The sequence below is a fragment of the Scophthalmus maximus genome, chromosome 5 (assembly GCF_022379125.1).
Source record: "Scophthalmus maximus strain ysfricsl-2021 chromosome 5, ASM2237912v1, whole genome shotgun sequence".
NCBI lineage: Eukaryota > Metazoa > Chordata > Actinopteri > Pleuronectiformes > Scophthalmidae > Scophthalmus > Scophthalmus maximus.
The window spans coordinates 20,045,730-20,062,905 of record NC_061519.1 but is presented as its reverse complement, the minus strand read 5'-3'; the positions used below and the strand labels follow the sequence as shown (position 1 = coordinate 20,062,905).

General features: G+C 41.6%; 1 protein-coding gene across 2 annotated transcripts in view; it reads left to right on the top strand.

Annotated features, from left to right (window-relative positions):
• The window catches only part of rock1 (Rho-associated, coiled-coil containing protein kinase 1), a 28,481-nt gene extending 11,655 nt beyond the window's left edge, over window positions 1-16,826 (top strand). The window contains exons 3-33 of one of the 2 annotated variants that reach the window (XM_035633265.2): window positions 1,227-1,327; window positions 1,479-1,616; window positions 1,743-1,918; window positions 3,148-3,232; window positions 3,425-3,569; window positions 3,795-3,933; window positions 4,154-4,245; window positions 5,173-5,332; window positions 5,494-5,566; window positions 5,674-5,762; window positions 6,119-6,167; window positions 6,354-6,489; window positions 6,786-6,877; window positions 7,002-7,248; window positions 7,644-7,750; window positions 7,914-8,064; window positions 8,613-8,773; window positions 8,882-9,066; window positions 9,605-9,674; window positions 9,765-9,868; window positions 9,978-10,143; window positions 10,262-10,355; window positions 10,629-10,714; window positions 10,806-10,997; window positions 11,097-11,262; window positions 12,874-12,944; window positions 13,045-13,133; window positions 13,258-13,336; window positions 13,511-13,772; window positions 14,331-14,538; window positions 15,269-16,826. In XM_035633265.2, coding sequence (XP_035489158.2) covers window positions 1,227-1,327; window positions 1,479-1,616; window positions 1,743-1,918; window positions 3,148-3,232; window positions 3,425-3,569; window positions 3,795-3,933; window positions 4,154-4,245; window positions 5,173-5,332; window positions 5,494-5,566; window positions 5,674-5,762; window positions 6,119-6,167; window positions 6,354-6,489; window positions 6,786-6,877; window positions 7,002-7,248; window positions 7,644-7,750; window positions 7,914-8,064; window positions 8,613-8,773; window positions 8,882-9,066; window positions 9,605-9,674; window positions 9,765-9,868; window positions 9,978-10,143; window positions 10,262-10,355; window positions 10,629-10,714; window positions 10,806-10,997; window positions 11,097-11,262; window positions 12,874-12,944; window positions 13,045-13,133; window positions 13,258-13,336; window positions 13,511-13,772; window positions 14,331-14,538; window positions 15,269-15,272 — 3,917 coding nt within the window. In that variant the 3' untranslated portion in view covers window positions 15,273-16,826. Of the gene's footprint in view, window positions 1-1,226; window positions 1,328-1,478; window positions 1,617-1,742; window positions 1,919-3,147; window positions 3,233-3,424; window positions 3,570-3,794; window positions 3,934-4,153; window positions 4,246-5,172; window positions 5,333-5,493; window positions 5,567-5,673; window positions 5,763-6,118; window positions 6,168-6,353; window positions 6,490-6,785; window positions 6,878-7,001; window positions 7,249-7,643; window positions 7,751-7,913; window positions 8,065-8,612; window positions 8,774-8,881; window positions 9,067-9,604; window positions 9,675-9,764; window positions 9,869-9,977; window positions 10,144-10,261; window positions 10,356-10,628; window positions 10,715-10,805; window positions 10,998-11,096; window positions 11,263-12,873; window positions 12,945-13,044; window positions 13,134-13,257; window positions 13,337-13,510; window positions 13,773-14,330; window positions 14,539-14,788 lie in introns of both variants that reach the window. The other variant, XM_035633264.2, reaches the window with a different exon arrangement.
• The last annotated feature ends 350 nt before the right edge of the window (window positions 16,827-17,176 follow it).

Sequence of the window (17,176 nt, the reverse complement as noted above, 5' to 3'; positions counted from 1 at the left end):
ATCTGCCGGAACCTGCTAGATATAATCCTCCTCCACCCCCTCACGCACAGACAAATACATACACATACAGTATGTTATCTGCAAAGGCAACATAAAATCCTATTCATGCCATTTGTAAACATGGTTTCAACGTTTTCTTTTTGTCCTCTGGGATTATTTCAGAAAGGATTATGATCCAGGGAACCTCTGCTCAGAGTGGAAATGACTCACCCACAAATGTTCTTATTCTAATAGCACACGACTTGCTCTTTATTTTTAGATCAATTGAACTTGGATGCCCCCCCCCCTCCCACTTTTCCATGCATTCCTGTGCCAGTTGTGACCCATGTGAATTGAAAATTATCCTTCTCGTCCAGCCATGACCAAATTTGGCTCAACAGTGAATATTATCTCTCCTAAGGGAACGAGCATTGTTCTATCCGGGAGAGGCCAACTCTCAGTAAGCAACAAACTTCCCTTGAGCAGCATCTCTCAGCTGTGCAGAGGCTTTGTCAGCTTCTTCTGGTCCATTTGCCAACATGCTGGAAGTTCCTAATGAAAGTCAGCCTCTCTACTACATGTAGATATTACATGAAGCCAAGTGTTGGATAATAAAAACAGGGTGGCAGTGAGTGAGGGAGTGATATTGCATACGAAATACAACCCTACACACTGAATTCAAATAACAAAAAGCACAATCTGTAAACTCTCTCCTAGCCCTTTTCCATCGTTAGGGAACGCAGCAAAATTTGAACCAAAAAAAAGGTGGTTCTTCAGAGTGAACCATGACGACATTAGTGGGCATGTTGTTGTCGATGCAAGGCTTTTGTTTCTTGCATAGGTAGAAGTTCTTCTACATCTTATGCTTGCAGGTTATCAGTGCTCCCTGCCATCTTGCTACTACTGTTTACTTACGTTGTGTCCTCCTTTAATTGTGTCCATTATTACAATGGTTTTGCTAAAAAAAAAGCCGTCTGGTTGGCTAGAGGGCTCCAAGGTTCAAATAACCCTGAACAAAAACAGTTCAAGAACCAGTTCGCTGTTGGTGGAAAAGCTCTCATGCACCGTATCCTGTATTAACTTGACATCGCTGCCAACTTCTAACTTTGGCTGTGATGCTTCAGTGCCCAAGGCTAAGGATAAGACTCCTCTTAAAGGTCAATGCAGTTAACCTTAGCACAGCATAGTTCCCTGCACATTATATTTTCTGTAACACCTGTCTGCTTGATTTTTTTTCTTCCCCCCAGACAAGGAAACCATTAGCAAAATCCGTGATCTACGCATGAAAGCTGAAGACTATGAGGTGGTTAAGGTTATTGGGAGGGGTGCATTTGGAGAGGTGCAATTGGTAAGTGCCTGTGTGTCTGTCGACATCTTTAATACACAATATTGTTTCATTTGTAGAGAATAATATATTTCTTATTCTCTGCTCCGAAACAACTTGAGTTGGTGTGAAGACCTTGTGTAAGTTTGGCTTGATTGTCACCTCAACATCTTAGGTAAGACACAGAGCCACATGCAAAGTCTACGCCATGAAACTTCTGAGCAAGTTCGAGATGATCAAAAGGTCGGACTCGGCTTTCTTCTGGGAGGAGAGGGACATCATGGCTTTCGCCGACAGCGCATGGGTGGTGCAGGTATGATGTGACAGAGGAAAAGCATCCAACACGCACGCACGCACACACAAACCCAGTTTCATGTGAGTTTTTGATTACTGTTTTTTTTTAACAAATCTTTTTTTCCCCCTTCTTTTCATTCCACAGCTCTTTTTTGCTTTCCAAGACGATCGCTACCTCTACATGGTGATGGAATACATGCCTGGTGGCGACTTGGTTAACCTGATGAGCAACTACGACGTCCCCGAGAAGTGGGCCCGCTTTTACACAGCGGAGGTGGTGCTGGCTCTGGATGGGATCCACTCCATGGGCTTTATTCACAGGTAACAGCAAAACGTCTCCACATCACCTATCAGTGTTTCTTGTAGTCGCATATTTGGAGTATGTGATGGCTATTTGGAAGTGTCTCTGAAAACTCGTCCAAAATAAATGTGTAAAATCATTTATCTGTTATCCTTGGCAACTGTGAGATATGCATTAGGATCTCGGAGGCGTTGTGGCAACCTATTATCCAAGGGGGTAATTTAAATAAGCAGGAAGTAGTCTACAGTCAAAGGCTGCTGGTGTAACTCTGGGCCTACATTACTATTTGTTTTCAAAATTGACACTCATACAGTGAGTAAAGTTTAAGAGCAAAGTCATTAAGTGCTTCACATGAATTAAATAACATCAATAAAAATAGTAATAAACCGTAAATATATGCAATAAAAAACAAATGAAAAACCTGCAACAGAAAGACAATAAAAAAGCAAGGAGTCCAACACTACACAAGGTGAGACACGGGCCAATATAAATAAATCGTTTTTCAGTTGTTTTTTTAAAGGCCTTAACAGATGCTGCTGAATGAAATTCCATTGAAAGAGTATTCCAAATTGTTGGAACCATATTTTCAAAGCACAACATTCTTTCGAAATTTATATTATAAACCAAAAATTGCACTTCTCTACCTGAACCAGCTATAGGCTTTACAACACATAGTTCCTGTCATTGTTGTCTCATATCTGTTGTAATTATTTCTGTGAGATTTTGTCTTGGATCTTATTAGTATTGTGTCTCTTCAGTTCTGTTCAGTTCACTTCTAGATGCTGACTGTAGATCTTTAATATCTTTTGGATACAAGGACAATCAATCAATCTTTCCGAAACACAGCAGGCCTGAAATATATTTAATTTCGCTTTTATTACCAATATTATTCTTCACACTACGCTCTGTGCACATCTGCAGCGGTGGAAAAAGTCACACTATGACAGATGTATTAAATAGCTCTCTGCCATTTTCCCATTAGCTTGCTGAAAGTTGTTGCGAAAAGAAATTTCACGAGGACATAAATTCTGCTCCCTCAATTCCCAGCTTCCTTCATACCTCATTACATTTGACCTATCACTGCAGTGGCGTGCAGCGCCTTCAGACAGTTGTGATTTGGAGAGCTGTTTTCCTTAATGGGAGCTCTAACCTTAACTGCACATGTGCAAAATGCTTCAGTTTTCTTGTTATATGCTCGAGTTTGTTGTATTTTCTATTTGTTTAATATCTTAAATTTTTGCCCCTGCAGGGACGTGAAGCCTGATAACATGTTGCTAGACAAAGCAGGCCACTTGAAACTGGCAGACTTTGGGACCTGCATGAAAATGAACAAGGTATCACATTCAGTTTTCCTCAAAAATAACTTTTCTCACATTACATAGATAAAACATATTGTAAATTCAAGTCATTACTATGAGTTTGCTGATGATTAACATCTTTCAATTTTTTTAAATATAATTGCTCAGAAAGACTTGTTATTCCAGTATAAAATAGAAAGATTGTTTTGAATACCTTTCTCCCCTCAGGATGGCATGGTACGATGTGACACAGCAGTGGGAACTCCAGACTACATTTCACCTGAGGTACTGAAATCCCAAGGAGGAGATGGCTATTACGGCAGAGAGTGTGACTGGTGGTCGGTGGGAGTGTTCCTGTACGAAATGCTAGTTGGTAAGTTGTTGATTAGTGATTTAACTGCCTACATACTAATAGTATGAAGACTCTGCTCTTTATGTATCATAATGATAAAAACATTTCAAAATGTATTTACAAATACAAAAAAACAACAACTTTTGAGATAATTAAAATGTTTCTGTTCATTTTTAACTGTTTCATTAAATATCCACTGGACACATCTGTAACCACCCGCTCCCTTTTGTCTGGGTTTGTGCACAGGCGACACGCCGTTCTATGCAGACTCCCTGGTCGGGACCTACAGCAAAATTATGAACCACAAGAATGCCCTGACCTTCCCCGAAGACAGCGACATCTCCAACGATGCCAAGAATCTCATCTGTGCTTTCCTGACTGACAGGTGAGAGAACGACAAAACAAGAACTGGATCACCAAGAGGGTCCTTATCTTCAGGGCCCCTCTCTTTGTCTGGGTGTCAAGTGTTTCCACCCTCTGTGGAAAGAATCTGCAGGCATATCACCAAAGAAGCTGTGGCTCTTTGCATCAGAAATGTGTCACTGTTTTTTCTTTTAGTATAAGTCACATTGTTGAAATTAAGCAAGTCCTCTTGATCCCTACAGGGAAGTCCGGCTTGGCCGCAACGGTGTGGATGAGATCAAGAGGCATCCTTTCTTCAAGAACGACCAGTGGACATGGGAGGTCGTCAGAGAGAGTAAGAACATTTTTCCCTACTGAGATTACAGATTACCTTCTGTCTGCTCTTTGTTATCGCAGCCATGTAGCCAGTGACCATGTTTTCCATTTGACCTACTACAGACAGTTGCAGGAAATTCTTGTAGACGAGCCATTCTTTCGGCGTCCTATCCAAGACTAAACGTGATTCCTGGCAGTGCAGCATTTTTGAGGCCAACTACAGGGGAAGCGGTTCAATGCAAATGTGAACGCTCCAGTATTGACACCGGAGCAGAGAGAGATTAGAAATGTAGGGCTAAATCCAGTAGCTAGAGTCAGTCGTTTAGTGGCTTTATATTTAATACTTTACTACGCTGGAGTCAGCACTTTGGTGTTGTCCCCTACCCCCCCTCCGGTGTTCCACTAGCTGATCAGCTCTACTAGCTGGCTGCTTTCCTTTGTTTTTAAGAGAGTTTCGAAAGAGACCTGTGATCAATAAAAACTCACTGGACTCATTTATTTCACTCAGATATGAACCTCAAAATGCATTAAAATACAAGAATATGAAATATGAATACAAAATGATGGTGGTGGGAGAGAAAAATAAGTCAAAGACCAAGACCAGATATCAACAAATTCCAACAATACATTTCATTCGTTCATTTAGCTGACGCTTTTGTCCAAGGTGAATAACAATCATCAAGGCAGGTAGCATTAAGTGACCAGCAGCAAGAAATCACATTCAATATCACCTGTCATCATTTAAGACAGATTGCATTTTGATTGTAAAGTATAGGCTCATTTTTCTGCTGTGCTCACTGATGTTATCTAATGTATACAGTATGTTTGTGTTGACCAGTGTTAGTCCTTGTAGTTGAAGTCCTTTAATATTATAGGTAATGAACTGTGGTGGTCCTATTTTTTCATGCATTATCACAAACCTGCCATCTCCCTGTGCCACGTGCAGCGGCTGCTCCAGTCGTGCCTGAACTGAGCAGTGACGTCGACACCAGCAACTTTGACGACATTGAGGAGGACCGAGGAGAGGAGGAGACCTTCCCCATACCAAAAGCCTTTGTGGGCAACCAACTCCCCTTTGTAGGCTTTACATACTACAGCAATCAGCAGTAAGTCTGTCAGATATTGTCTTATTGATAGAATTTATAATATATATACTTAATTTGATTTATAATCTATTGAAGAAATAGTGGCAGTTTTAGGTTTTTACTTTGATAAGAGGTTAAATTTCAGTGTGAAACACATTTTTAAAAAGTTGTTCTTTTTCCAGCCCCTTGCGCAGCTCCACCGCCTCAAAGACAAGTGATAAACGTAGCAGCTCCACAAAGGAAGACAAGAGTCATGTGAGTAGAAGACCGCAGTTTTAAAAAAGAAAAAGTCTTTTCAGATGTAGAATATCTGCCAATTTTCCATCTCATCTCATGCATTCAAATGATATGTTTCTGTTTAGCTGGAAAACCTGCAGAAACGAATCTACCATCTGGAGGAGCAGCTCCACAGTGAGATGCAGCTGAAGGATGAGCTGGAGCAGAAATGCAGGTATGAAACGGGTAATTTATTCATACACAAAAAAAGAGTTTAACTCGGGCTAACTAGACTTGGTGCAAATTCTTGGTCTCCGAGATGTGCTGAAAAATAAGCATTACAAAGCATAGAGGTTTAGTGAGAACCTTTGCAAATGTACATCTGAAAAAAGGAATTTTATTGTCTCTACTTAGATTGTGATATTTGTAAATAGAAAAAAATGGCTATAGATAAGCTAGCATAACATTTTTTCATGAAGAGGGAACCACACTTGTGCACACAACAATGTACAACTTGCTGAAACTTCTACAGAACTTGTACTCTGTGTTGTAAGATTTGCAAGTCATTTCCTTAAACTCGGCTCTTCCTAGGACGTCAAACACCAAGATTGACAAGATCATGAAAGAACTGGATGAAGAGGTTAAAATTACACTTTTTCATTTTTTTGCAATTTTTAGTATAGACAGATTTTAATTTTGTGATGTTGGTAATATCCATATCCATAAACATCCACTGAAGCTACAGTGGCATTGAATAAATGACTTAAACAACCAGAGGCTGCTTTGAAGATCGGTGTGTTCCTGCTCTGTTGTTCCTTTCACACAGGCAAACCTGAGGAAGACTGCAGAGGCCAGCGTGTCTCTGCTGGAGAAGGACAAGATGATGCAGCAGCACAGATTCACAGACTACCAAAGAAAAGCTGACCAGGATGCAGAGAAGAGACGCAATTTGGAGAATGAGGGTAAAGATAATGAGATGCTGCTGATGTATGCTTCAGACAACTTTGCAATTAATGTGTAATTGCAGAGTGGAAGCACTGGCATAGTCGGTCTGTGTTTGTGAAGTGGCCAAGACATATGCCCCAAATGGATGACTCATTATTCTGGCGTGACCCCTCTCACATTGCTCACTGCTAACTACAGATCTGGTCGAGTGCTAAACCATCCACATGTCTCTCTGAACTTCCAACTGACTAGATACAGAAGATGGACTAAGAAGCTGTGATTAACTTACTGTCTGATGTTTTTGTTTTTACAGTGTCAACTTTGAAGGAGCAGCTCGAAGATATGAGGAAGATCAGCCAGAACTCGCAGGCCTCGAATGACAAGATCATCCAGCTGCAGAATCAGGTACAGTAGACATGCACACACGCAGTCTGGACGTCTGGAGGACGACGCACACACGCAGTCTGGACATCTGGAGGACAACGCACAGAACTCAATCCTCTCTGACCCCCTCTGTTCTGATTGGCAGCTGGAGGAAGCCAATGACCTGCTGCGTGCCGAGTCGGACACGGCGGCGAGACTGAGGAAGAGCCACACGGAGATGGCAAAGTCAATGAGCCAGTTGGAGAGTTTGAACCGGGAGCTGCAGGAGAGAAGCCGTGCCACAGACGGAGAGAAGGCGCAGCTGGAGAAAGAGCTCCTCCTGCTTCAGAGCACCCTGGACTCGGAGAGGAGGAACTACAGCCAGGGATCCGAGGAGATCAGGGAGCTGCAAGGTTAGCCAAATGACATATGCAATGTCAACACTTCAAAAAAACATTGACAGCTTGACCAAATAACAGTAGCACTGCTTCTATTTAAAACCCTGATCTAATGTTTCTCACAGCAGAGTGAAGGGTTTAGCTCCTTTTAGAATCTGACTTTCAAACATAATAGTCTCAGTCTTATTCAGATTGTTGAGCCCACAGCAGCCAAATCAATCTAATTTATCTGCCGGCCAGTTATCTTTTAATGGGAATCAAGATTTGAAAGTCCTATAAATTAGTGGGAATGGAGGGAGACTGAAGCATGACCATATGTCAAAGAAATATGAAATGTAGACTATAAACTTTGAAATGTATGAATGGCTGTGGGGGAAAATTCAAGCTTCATATTTGTCTTTCTTTCTCAGCGAGGATGGCAGGGCTGCAAGAGGACAACAAAAGCTTGAAGCACGCCCTCTCCAAAGTGGAGTCAGAACGTAAACAGGCCCAGGAAAGGAGCAACAACCTGGAGAAGGTATATAAAAGAAGCTGAAGAATATTTGTGTACATATAAGGGCTTCTACCCTGTAGAATTATAAGAATTGCTCCTATTTTGTTCATCTTAAATTAGATATATGGGAAGTAGTGTGTTCAGTGTGCTTCATGTCGTTTTTCCTGGTCCTCCCCCTCCCCCCCAGGAAAAGAACAACCTGGAGATAGACCTGAACTACAAACTGAAGACATTGCAGCAGCGTCTGGAGCAGGAACAGACTGAGCACAGGGTGACGCGGGCACAGCTCACGGACAAATACGAGTCTATTGAAGAAGCCAAATCAGCTGCCATGAATGGTATGCTAGTCCTATGTCAGAGCATGCCCTACCTGTTTTTTTCCCCTTCTTTCTACCATCATGTTTTGCCCTTTTCTCTCTCTTACTTTTTTTTTTAATTGCCTCACCACCTTTACATTTTTTTTACCTCCAGAAGCATTTTGGGTCAGAGTAATTCAAGAAGTGTAAGCCAGTCAGCTTGATTTTCATTAATAAGTCCTGAGGCTTTTTATTAAAGCTTAAAATCGTACTGTTATTTAAAAGAAAACCAAACTTTTTTTAAAAAAACTGCTCAGTTTGGTAAAAGAAAATGAATAGAAAAATTTTAAGAATATGTTCATTAGCCACTGAAAATCCAATTTTGTGTTAATCCAGTTGTCACTTAGTGTCCTCGCCATTTCTGTTCATCCATACAGTTACTAAATGTGGAAGGGAACTGTAAGGTGAAGAATTCAGGGTTTCCCAGTGTTCAGAACAGCGAAATGATCAAATGAGGTTTTCAGTTTGCTTGATATTCAAAGTCAGTTGGCAGTGGGAATGAGTTGACTCGTGTCATTTTGCCTCTCCAGTTGTTCAGGTGAAGATGTCTGAGGAGAATGGGGCGAGGATGAGAGCAGAGAGCCGGGTAGTGGAGGTGGAGAAGCAGTGCTCGATGCTAGAGTTTGATCTCAAGCAGTCTGTGCAGAAGATGGAGCAGCTGATGAAGCAAAAGGAACGGCTGGAAGATGACGTAAGTAATCGCTCTCACCTCCGCAGTACTAGCTATATCAAATAAAGATGCCTTTACACAACTTTTGTGTATCCCGTACCTCAACCCTGGTTTGTCATCTCTCCCCAGGTGAAGAATCTGCGGGTACAGTTGGAACAGGAGTCGAGCAAGCGTGTCCTGTCTCAGAACGACCTGAAGAGTCGCACGCAGGAGGTGGACCGTCTGCGGTGCACGGAGAAGCAGCTCAAACAGGAGAACAACACAGCACTAGAGAGCAAACGCTCGCTGGAGTTCCAGCTGGCACAGCTGACCAAGTGAGTGGCCTTTCTGCATTACTAAATAAATCATGATTGTAAAATGTATTACTTCAATTACAAAAGACAATGTCTTATGTGCATAAAATAAAAACACTTATTTTCACCCTCAGACAAACTGGCAGTATCTCCGGCCAGTAATTTGAGTTTTCTGTTTTTCTGTTACTGCTGCACTGCCTGGTAATGCTCTTTGGAAGTCGAGGCGTAAATTGCCCTTCAATTGCCTGTTATTTTCAAATAAGCACTATTATTCCATCTTAGGGGGTGACTATGCCAAAGCTGTTGTGTGACTGCGTTCACACTGCAGGATTAGGGTTTACGGAGTCCAGCTCCATCCACTCCGTTGCTAATCCCCTGGTGAGCACAGCAGCTGGTGCCGCTGGTTGTTCTGCTAGTTGCATTTTCTACAGTGGCTGACTCTGAGGCTGGCTCTGATAGCCTGGCCGAATAGCGTCGAGAGTGTAAAATTAGCCAGACACAAGGATTTAATTAAGAAATGAAAATGAAGTACCTCATGATCTTGTAAATGTGTTACCAGACAATACAGAGGCAACGAGGGACAGATGAGGGAACTTCAGGACCAGCTTGAGGCCGAACAGTATTTTTCTGTAAGTATAAGTCTCAGTCCCTCAGTGTGTCTGCGCTCTTTCACTCAGTGGGAAATCTGTGGTCTAAATGATCTGCCTGTCATCCTTCAGACGCTTTACAAAACTCAGGTCAAGGAACTAAAAGAGGAGATTGAGGAAAGGAACCGGCAGGTACAAGAGGCTCATAAAAAGGTGCAGGATTTGAGTGGTGAAAGGTAAGAAACTGAATTCTCCTCATGCCCGTGACTCATGGATTTGACCAGCTTATGCGTTTATGTCTTGGATGTTTTGTTGACGTATATTTGTTTTATCCTGGACAAAAAGGGACTCCCTGTCCGCCCAGCTGGATCTGACGGTGACCAAGGCCGAGTCGGAGCAGCTTGCCCGGGCTCTTCAGGAGGAGCAGTACTATGAGCTCAGCCAGGAGAACAAGAAGGCGGTGATGAGACATAAGCAGGAGGTTGGAGAGAAGGAGGCTACCATTGCACGGGTGAGCACAACCCTCTCCAACTGAACTTCATTCTCCAGCTCCACCATTGTTCGTTAAGATACAATTTATCCGTTTTATTGTGTCAACTCAATTCATAACTTTTAACATTTCTGTGCAGCTCGAGGAATCCAATATAACTCTGACCAAAGATGTGGAGAACCTCAGCAAAGAGAAGGCTGATTTGAATGAGAAATTCCATACTCAGGAAGAAGGTACGAGCCGTTTGTTGACCATGGACGGAACATGTTTGATTTGACATTTTGTGCAAAAATGAACTTTACATTCTTGCCTTTTTTAATAAAAGCAAACAAACAGACAAAACATTTGCAAAAAGGCTTTGTGCCACTACTTACACAGTGTATTGTGTTTCTATGCTGTTGGGAACTGGCCCTGGAAAGTCCTTGACAATTCCTTGAATTAGATGTTTAAGAAGTCTCCCTTGTTTTATTGTATTTAGGCTGAGCGAACTCTCCTTTCCTTCACAGAGTATGTAGCTCAGAAGGAGATTACAAATGCAATCAAGGCCAACTATGAGAAGGTCCTCAACACAGAGCGCACATTGAAGACTCAGGTAAAGATGCACCTTGTCAAGTCAAGACACCAAAACTGCTAATGCAAGAGGAGAACGGACAGTGTCTGACTTATCTACTTCAATCTGTCAGGCGGTGAACAAGCTCGCAGAGATCATGAACCGCAAGGACATGAAGCTGGACCAGAAGAAGAAGGGCAGTACCGCCGACCTGCGGAAGAAGGAGAAGGAGAACCGCAAGCTGCAGCTGGAGCTCAACCAGGAGAAGGAGAAGTTTAACCACATGGCCATCAAGTATCAGAAAGAGTTGAGCGAGATGCAGGCGGTAGGTGAACCTCTCTGAGTGCTAGAGGCCGATATAATCTTGTAGATGTTTTTTCTTCTTTGTTTTTAACCTAAATATCTTCACTCTCCCACGAACCAGCAACTGGCAGAAGAATGCACGTATCGCAACGAGCTGCAGATGCAGCTGGACAGCAAGGAGAGCGACATCGAGCAGCTCAGGGAGAAACTGATCGACCTGCAGCAGCGCATGGATAACTCGAGCGTCACCAGTCTGCAGACGGACGAGACCGACAGCAACATTGCAGGTAAGGTCACCGTAGGAGCAAACTGGACCTTGCTGCTTCTTGTACGAACACTAAAGGAATTCAAGTCTCAAACATCTTCCTCCTTTTTTAAATAATATACTGTATATTCTAATGATGTAGTCTGGTAAGATTTTCTACTGTTGCAGATCTTGATTAACAGTGACTTGGTTGACGTAGGTTGCACTGTGTGTGGACAAGATTCCCAAAAAATGTGATATGAGATTTTTAAATTAATAACAGATTGTCCAACAGGTGCTTTTGATTATACATTTGGGACATTTAAGGGGTAGAAAGCTCAGGAAATCTCAAGATCTTATATTGTAGATTTATTCATATTAGTCTAGCTGCTGTACTTACTGCCATATGGCCAAAATAATGATGGTATATGTTTTTTTTTATCTAAAGCTGATCTAACATGAATACAACATACCTTGTTCTCGGTCTGTTTTCACGTACTGCTGGTGTCTGTGGTTAAACCATTCTCTCTTTATTCCCCTCATGTCCAGTTGGTTCTCCTTGCTCTTCTTATCTTTGTAACTTCTATTCCTTTCCCTCTGTGAGTAACCCAGTGGACGAGACCCCCTTTTTGCCTGGCCTGCGCTGCAGCTGTCGTGTGTTTGTCTCTTTTCGCCCCCGATTTTTCTTGAGCGCTCTTTTGCCCGAGGCGATCGAGTCATCTCTGTTTTGGGGGGAATTCACAACACTCTTTTTGAAAGACGCCTGACAGAGTGGCATACAAAACGACATTTATACGTCCAAATATACCAAATTTATTGACTAACATTAACAGGATGTTAAATGACAATGCTGGCAGGGGATTCGCTTCAGACCAGCCCTAACGGTAAAGTAACCACATCAGATCAGACGTTACTGACTCCATCCTGTGTGAGGTTTACCACATCACTCTCAGCACCTTTCAAAACGTGTCTTGAAACCGAAAAAAAAAAAGTTTTTTAATTCACAGCACTGTGTGCTTCAAACACTTAACACTCCTATTGTTTTTTTAAATTGTATTTAGTTTTGTCGGCATGGTTCACCGTGAAGTGCTGCTCGTTTCGGACACGCGCGCACACACACACACACACACACACAGAGACCTCCCTCACCTCCCTCACCATGTAGCATTTAGCAGACAAGCCCTTCTCAGTTCACTCTTCTTGTTTAGCTTGTGTTGTTTCAGCTGCATGCACTTGGAATTATAATTTAAACACCAAATAATCTATCTATTTCTATCAAAGGAGTGCGTGATCAAGCTAATTTGAAGAAAATGAATCCCTAATTCCTGCTGCAAAACTATTATTATAACACTTTTAACATGACTCCAACTGATTACATCTGCCACGCTCTGTTAACATGCCGTAAAAAGTTTTGACCTATGTCGAAAATTTGCTCCTGCATGAGGAGTGTGTTGTTGCAGCATTGGATATCCAAATTCATGTCTTGTCACCTACTGCTGGCAGAACTCTATCAGGGGTTCACCCAATTATGACCTTTTGTGACTCGACTTTTTATTCCCCCCAGTTGAGTTTGGATTTAATCAATGCATGGCCCAGCGTCTTGAAGAGCACCACGTTGATATGTAACTTTTTCAACATCTGGGCTGCTTTTCAGAATCCAGACTGGAGGGTTGGCTGGCCATTCCTAACCGTGCTAACATCAAGCGATACGGATGGAAGAAGCAGGTATGTTGTTGTGTTGATTTGATGTTTCCTCTGTTTTGTTATGCTGCCATCCCCTCCGGCAATGTCAGCCTTCCTTTCATTGTCTTTTTCGTGTTTCCAGTATGTGGTGGTGAGCAGCAAGAAGATTCTGTTCTACAACGATGAGCAGGATAAGGAACAGTCCAACCCCTCAATGGTACTAGATATAGAGTAAGTATTTTTTGTTCCTGTCGCTTTATCTACAGAGGTATTGTTGCAAGCTTGTGCTTTCAAGTCAGTAGCGTTTGATAGTTTTACAGATCTGTAGATGCAAATCTTTGTGTCTTTTGTGCAGTAAACTATTTCACGTGAGACCAGTCACTCAAGGAGACGTGTACCGGGCTGAGACGGAAGAGATTCCAAGGATATTTCAGGTAGGAGGCTCTTTCCTGTCCTGGAGTTGTCTCTAGATTTCTTTTTTTTCTCCTACACATCACATTCACTGTTGATGTCAAAATGTCAGATTTTTGTTGCACTCAGCCTCAGGAAGGCCTATTTTTAAGGCAAAATTTCTGACCCAGGCACTGCTTTTCCTCTTGTGTTGTCAGATTCTGTATGCCAACGAGGGGGAGTGCAGGAAGGAGGTGGACATGGAGACGGTCCCTCAGGGCGACAAGACAAACTGTCTCCCACACAAAGGTCACGAGTTCATCCCCACGCTATATCACTTCCCTTCAAACTGTGAGGCCTGCTCCAAGCCTCTGTGGCACGTCTTCAAGCCGCCTCCGGCCCTGGAGTGTCGCCGCTGCCACGTCAAGTGCCACAAGGACCATCTCGACAAAAAGGAGGACGTTATTGCTCCTTGCAAAGGTAACCTGCCAAACGGTCTCATTCTTGTTGGTCTCAAGGTGTGATGACGGACAAACGTTGTGGTTGTTTTCTGCTTTCACCATTGTTAAAATAGAAGTAAAGTAAAAATGAAAAAATCTATTTAGAGTTTCAAGATGTTTACATAATGGATTTATGCAAAATTCAGTCAATTAATTAGGTTTTGAGGAAGAGGATTTCAGCAAAGTTACCATGAAATAGACAAATGGTGAATAAGCTCAATAACAGACAATTAATCTGCAGTAATCTTGTTAAGAAATTGATCCTTTGAGTCATTTTTCTTTTTAAAATACCTTTAAATACTGGTTGTTTTACTGTTCTTCCAATGTTTAGACGATTGGTTGGACAAGCCAAACCATTGAAATGTATCAGTTGGTCTTTGTAAAACTGATGAGCATTTTTCAAACCACTATTCAAGGCCGATTCATCTATAATGAAAGGGATTCCTTAATTGCAACCTCACAACCTTTAGATGCAGGTTACTCTGATTTGTGGTTTGCTGCTTCTCGATCAACATCTCATGCCATCTGTCCCATACAGTAAATTACGATGTGACCTCGGCCCGGGACATGCTCCTGCTGGCCTTGACACAAGACGAGCAGAAGAAATGGATCGGCCACCTCGGAAAGAAGATTCCCAAGACCCCACCATCGACATTTTCGAGAGCCTCTCCTCGTTCTATGTCCACTCGCTCTGGACCAAACCAGTCCTTCCGCAGGAACCCTAAAAGCAATACAGGAAAGCTGAGGTAACTTAATTCTTTGTGCTTTTGAGCTGTTTCTAATTGTTTTTTTTCTTCTACTCTGGTTGCATATAAATAGGTTACTAATCTTAAAATAGCTACGGCTAATTGCATGACCTACAACAAAGCACTGGAATGTTGTTTTAGGCCGTAAGTGAGGGTGTGCTGAGGTCACAAATCTTATTTTATCCCATCTGGTGGGCTGAGATGTGGTCAAGTCAGTCACATGACCTGCTGTTTGTCTCCTGTGTTGTAGCAGAGCGCAGTCCAGCCTCCAAGCAGCAGACACAACATCCAGCACTTGTTGACAGGAACTTCTTCAGAAAGTTTTTTTTTTCCTTTTTTTTTTACAGCATTAAACTTTGTCTATTTATTAATTGTGTTACCGGGTGCTTCTAACACGAGACACTTCCTGATTGGTTGGTTGGTTGGTTGACTCCTGGGCTCTTTCCAGTTGACACTGTGGATTCTTGTTTTTCTAATTGGCACTAATGTGTTGTTGGGTTCAGTAACTAACTTAATAGACTTACTGTACAACTCTGGTTAGAATGGTCCACGGCAATGATTTTCTTTTTTTTTACAGTACCTGTCAATCAGGATACAAAGGTGTTAACGGTGTTGCAGTGTCTGTAAAAAGGCTTCTGTTCTGTTGTATGTTGACTCAAATTGGGTTACTAACCGAGGTTAAGATACGTTCTCTCTTTTACTGGACACCTGTCTCTATTCTTTCTTTCAGCTAACCACCTGAACCGTTCCTCATCCTCAAAAACGGAGAAACCTGTATTACATAGAAAACTCACATAAAAAACATGTATCAATAAAAACCCGGCGCTGGAAAATTGCAACACATATCAGACACAAGGCATCATGGACATAGAGAGGCCTGATACCCCCTCTGCCGCCTTTCTTCAAGAGAGAACCATCGTCAAACTCAACAAACTTGCAGCTCTCCATTTCTACCAGAAGATGGCACACTTGTCTTGAAATAAACAGACAATGCAGCGATATAGAGGGACTCATGTCATGGAGCCATTCTGTGTTTCATATCATATGACCGCTCTGATGGAAACGTGAAGGTGACCGGGGGGGGGGGGGGGGGGTTGCTGGGTCTCCTGTAAGTATATGTTTGGTTTAAGGTACTGTCATACAGGGATTTCAGATCTCCAGTGAGTGGTTGTGTCTCAGGGGTGGAAAAATGAATATCTATTTTGTAATTTCTTTTCCCCACCTGACCGATACTCTAAATGCAAGCATGCATCTGTTTCCAGCTTCAAAAAACTAAGAAATGACCGATGCCTTCATCTAATGTCTCTGGCCTGTTTGCCTTTATTCTTATCACTCTGCAAGTCACTTATCAGGTTTGGGTCAGAATTTTGGGACACAAGTATTAGAAGTTTTGAGTATTGAGTGAGGAGCATGCAAGATCATCATTTAAATCTATGCATTATTTTTATTATTATAATTATTTTTATTGCTCCAAGCCATAAGGAATATTCCATTGTAATGGCATATAGGAGTCCTGAAACTTAATTGTTTTTTTTTTTTTGTTTATTTGGTACATTGTAATATTTTTTTCTTGTATTTTTTTTGTAATGTATTGCCTTACATTGATTCATAGATAAATGGTTCAAAAGGAAAACATTAAGTTAACAAATGTAAAACTGCACTGTTTGAATTGTAAATTATTTGTAGAAGACTAAACAGGTGTAGCATTTGGCCCACCTAGTGCCTTAACGTTTGGATATTGATTTTACTGCCATATCTGTTTGTTTGTTCATTTTTTTTCCTCTCCAAAACAAGACAAATCTTAACTCTTCCATCATTTATTTTTTAAGAAAGTACCACACATTTGTGGTTTTATCGGAATTTACTTTTTTCCGGTTTAAGTATATGAAATATATATATTGGATTACCTCTTTAAGGACACATCGCAATAGAGTTTGTGTGTCAAAACGAAGTCCCCCGAGACTCAGTTCATATCATATGACAAAATTTTGGGATGGTGTACTCAAAGTGAGTCTACCCGTGTCGACGACTGTCTTTGTTAACAATATCAAGTTATGTCTCTAACACAGTAATGTCCCGTTAATGCAGACCCCCACAGTGTAAATAATAAGAGACAAAAGGATTATGGAATACCTCTGCAATCTTTTCATTTGTAACTTTTTGTTCAGTTAAAAAAAAAAAAAAAAAAGCACTGGAACTATGATCTACTCTTGTCTTGGATAATTTGCATGGTTAATTGCATTGGAGTCCGCACTGATGGATATGTCAATAAACATATCTGTATCATTCCTTGTATACTAGTTTTCACTGCAAACACCCATCATTAATTTGATTTTTTTTATTATCGGGCTAAACATGGAACCATGCCAACATTAGATTACTAATCAGGCAAAGTGGGCAACTGCCCCAGGGACTGCAGACTTTACTGCGTGCCATCTGGTTTGTATTTGAATAAATGAGAATTGGGAATATGTCGTGCAGATGCACACTTATCTGCCTTTTTAAGGACATGGACGTGGTTTGCTTTATTTTTTTTTGCCAATACTATTTGCAATAATCTACTTCTAAGACATTTAATTGTTTGTGCTAATATATCACATAGTCCAAATGGGGGTTAGTGTTAATTAACTTACCACTA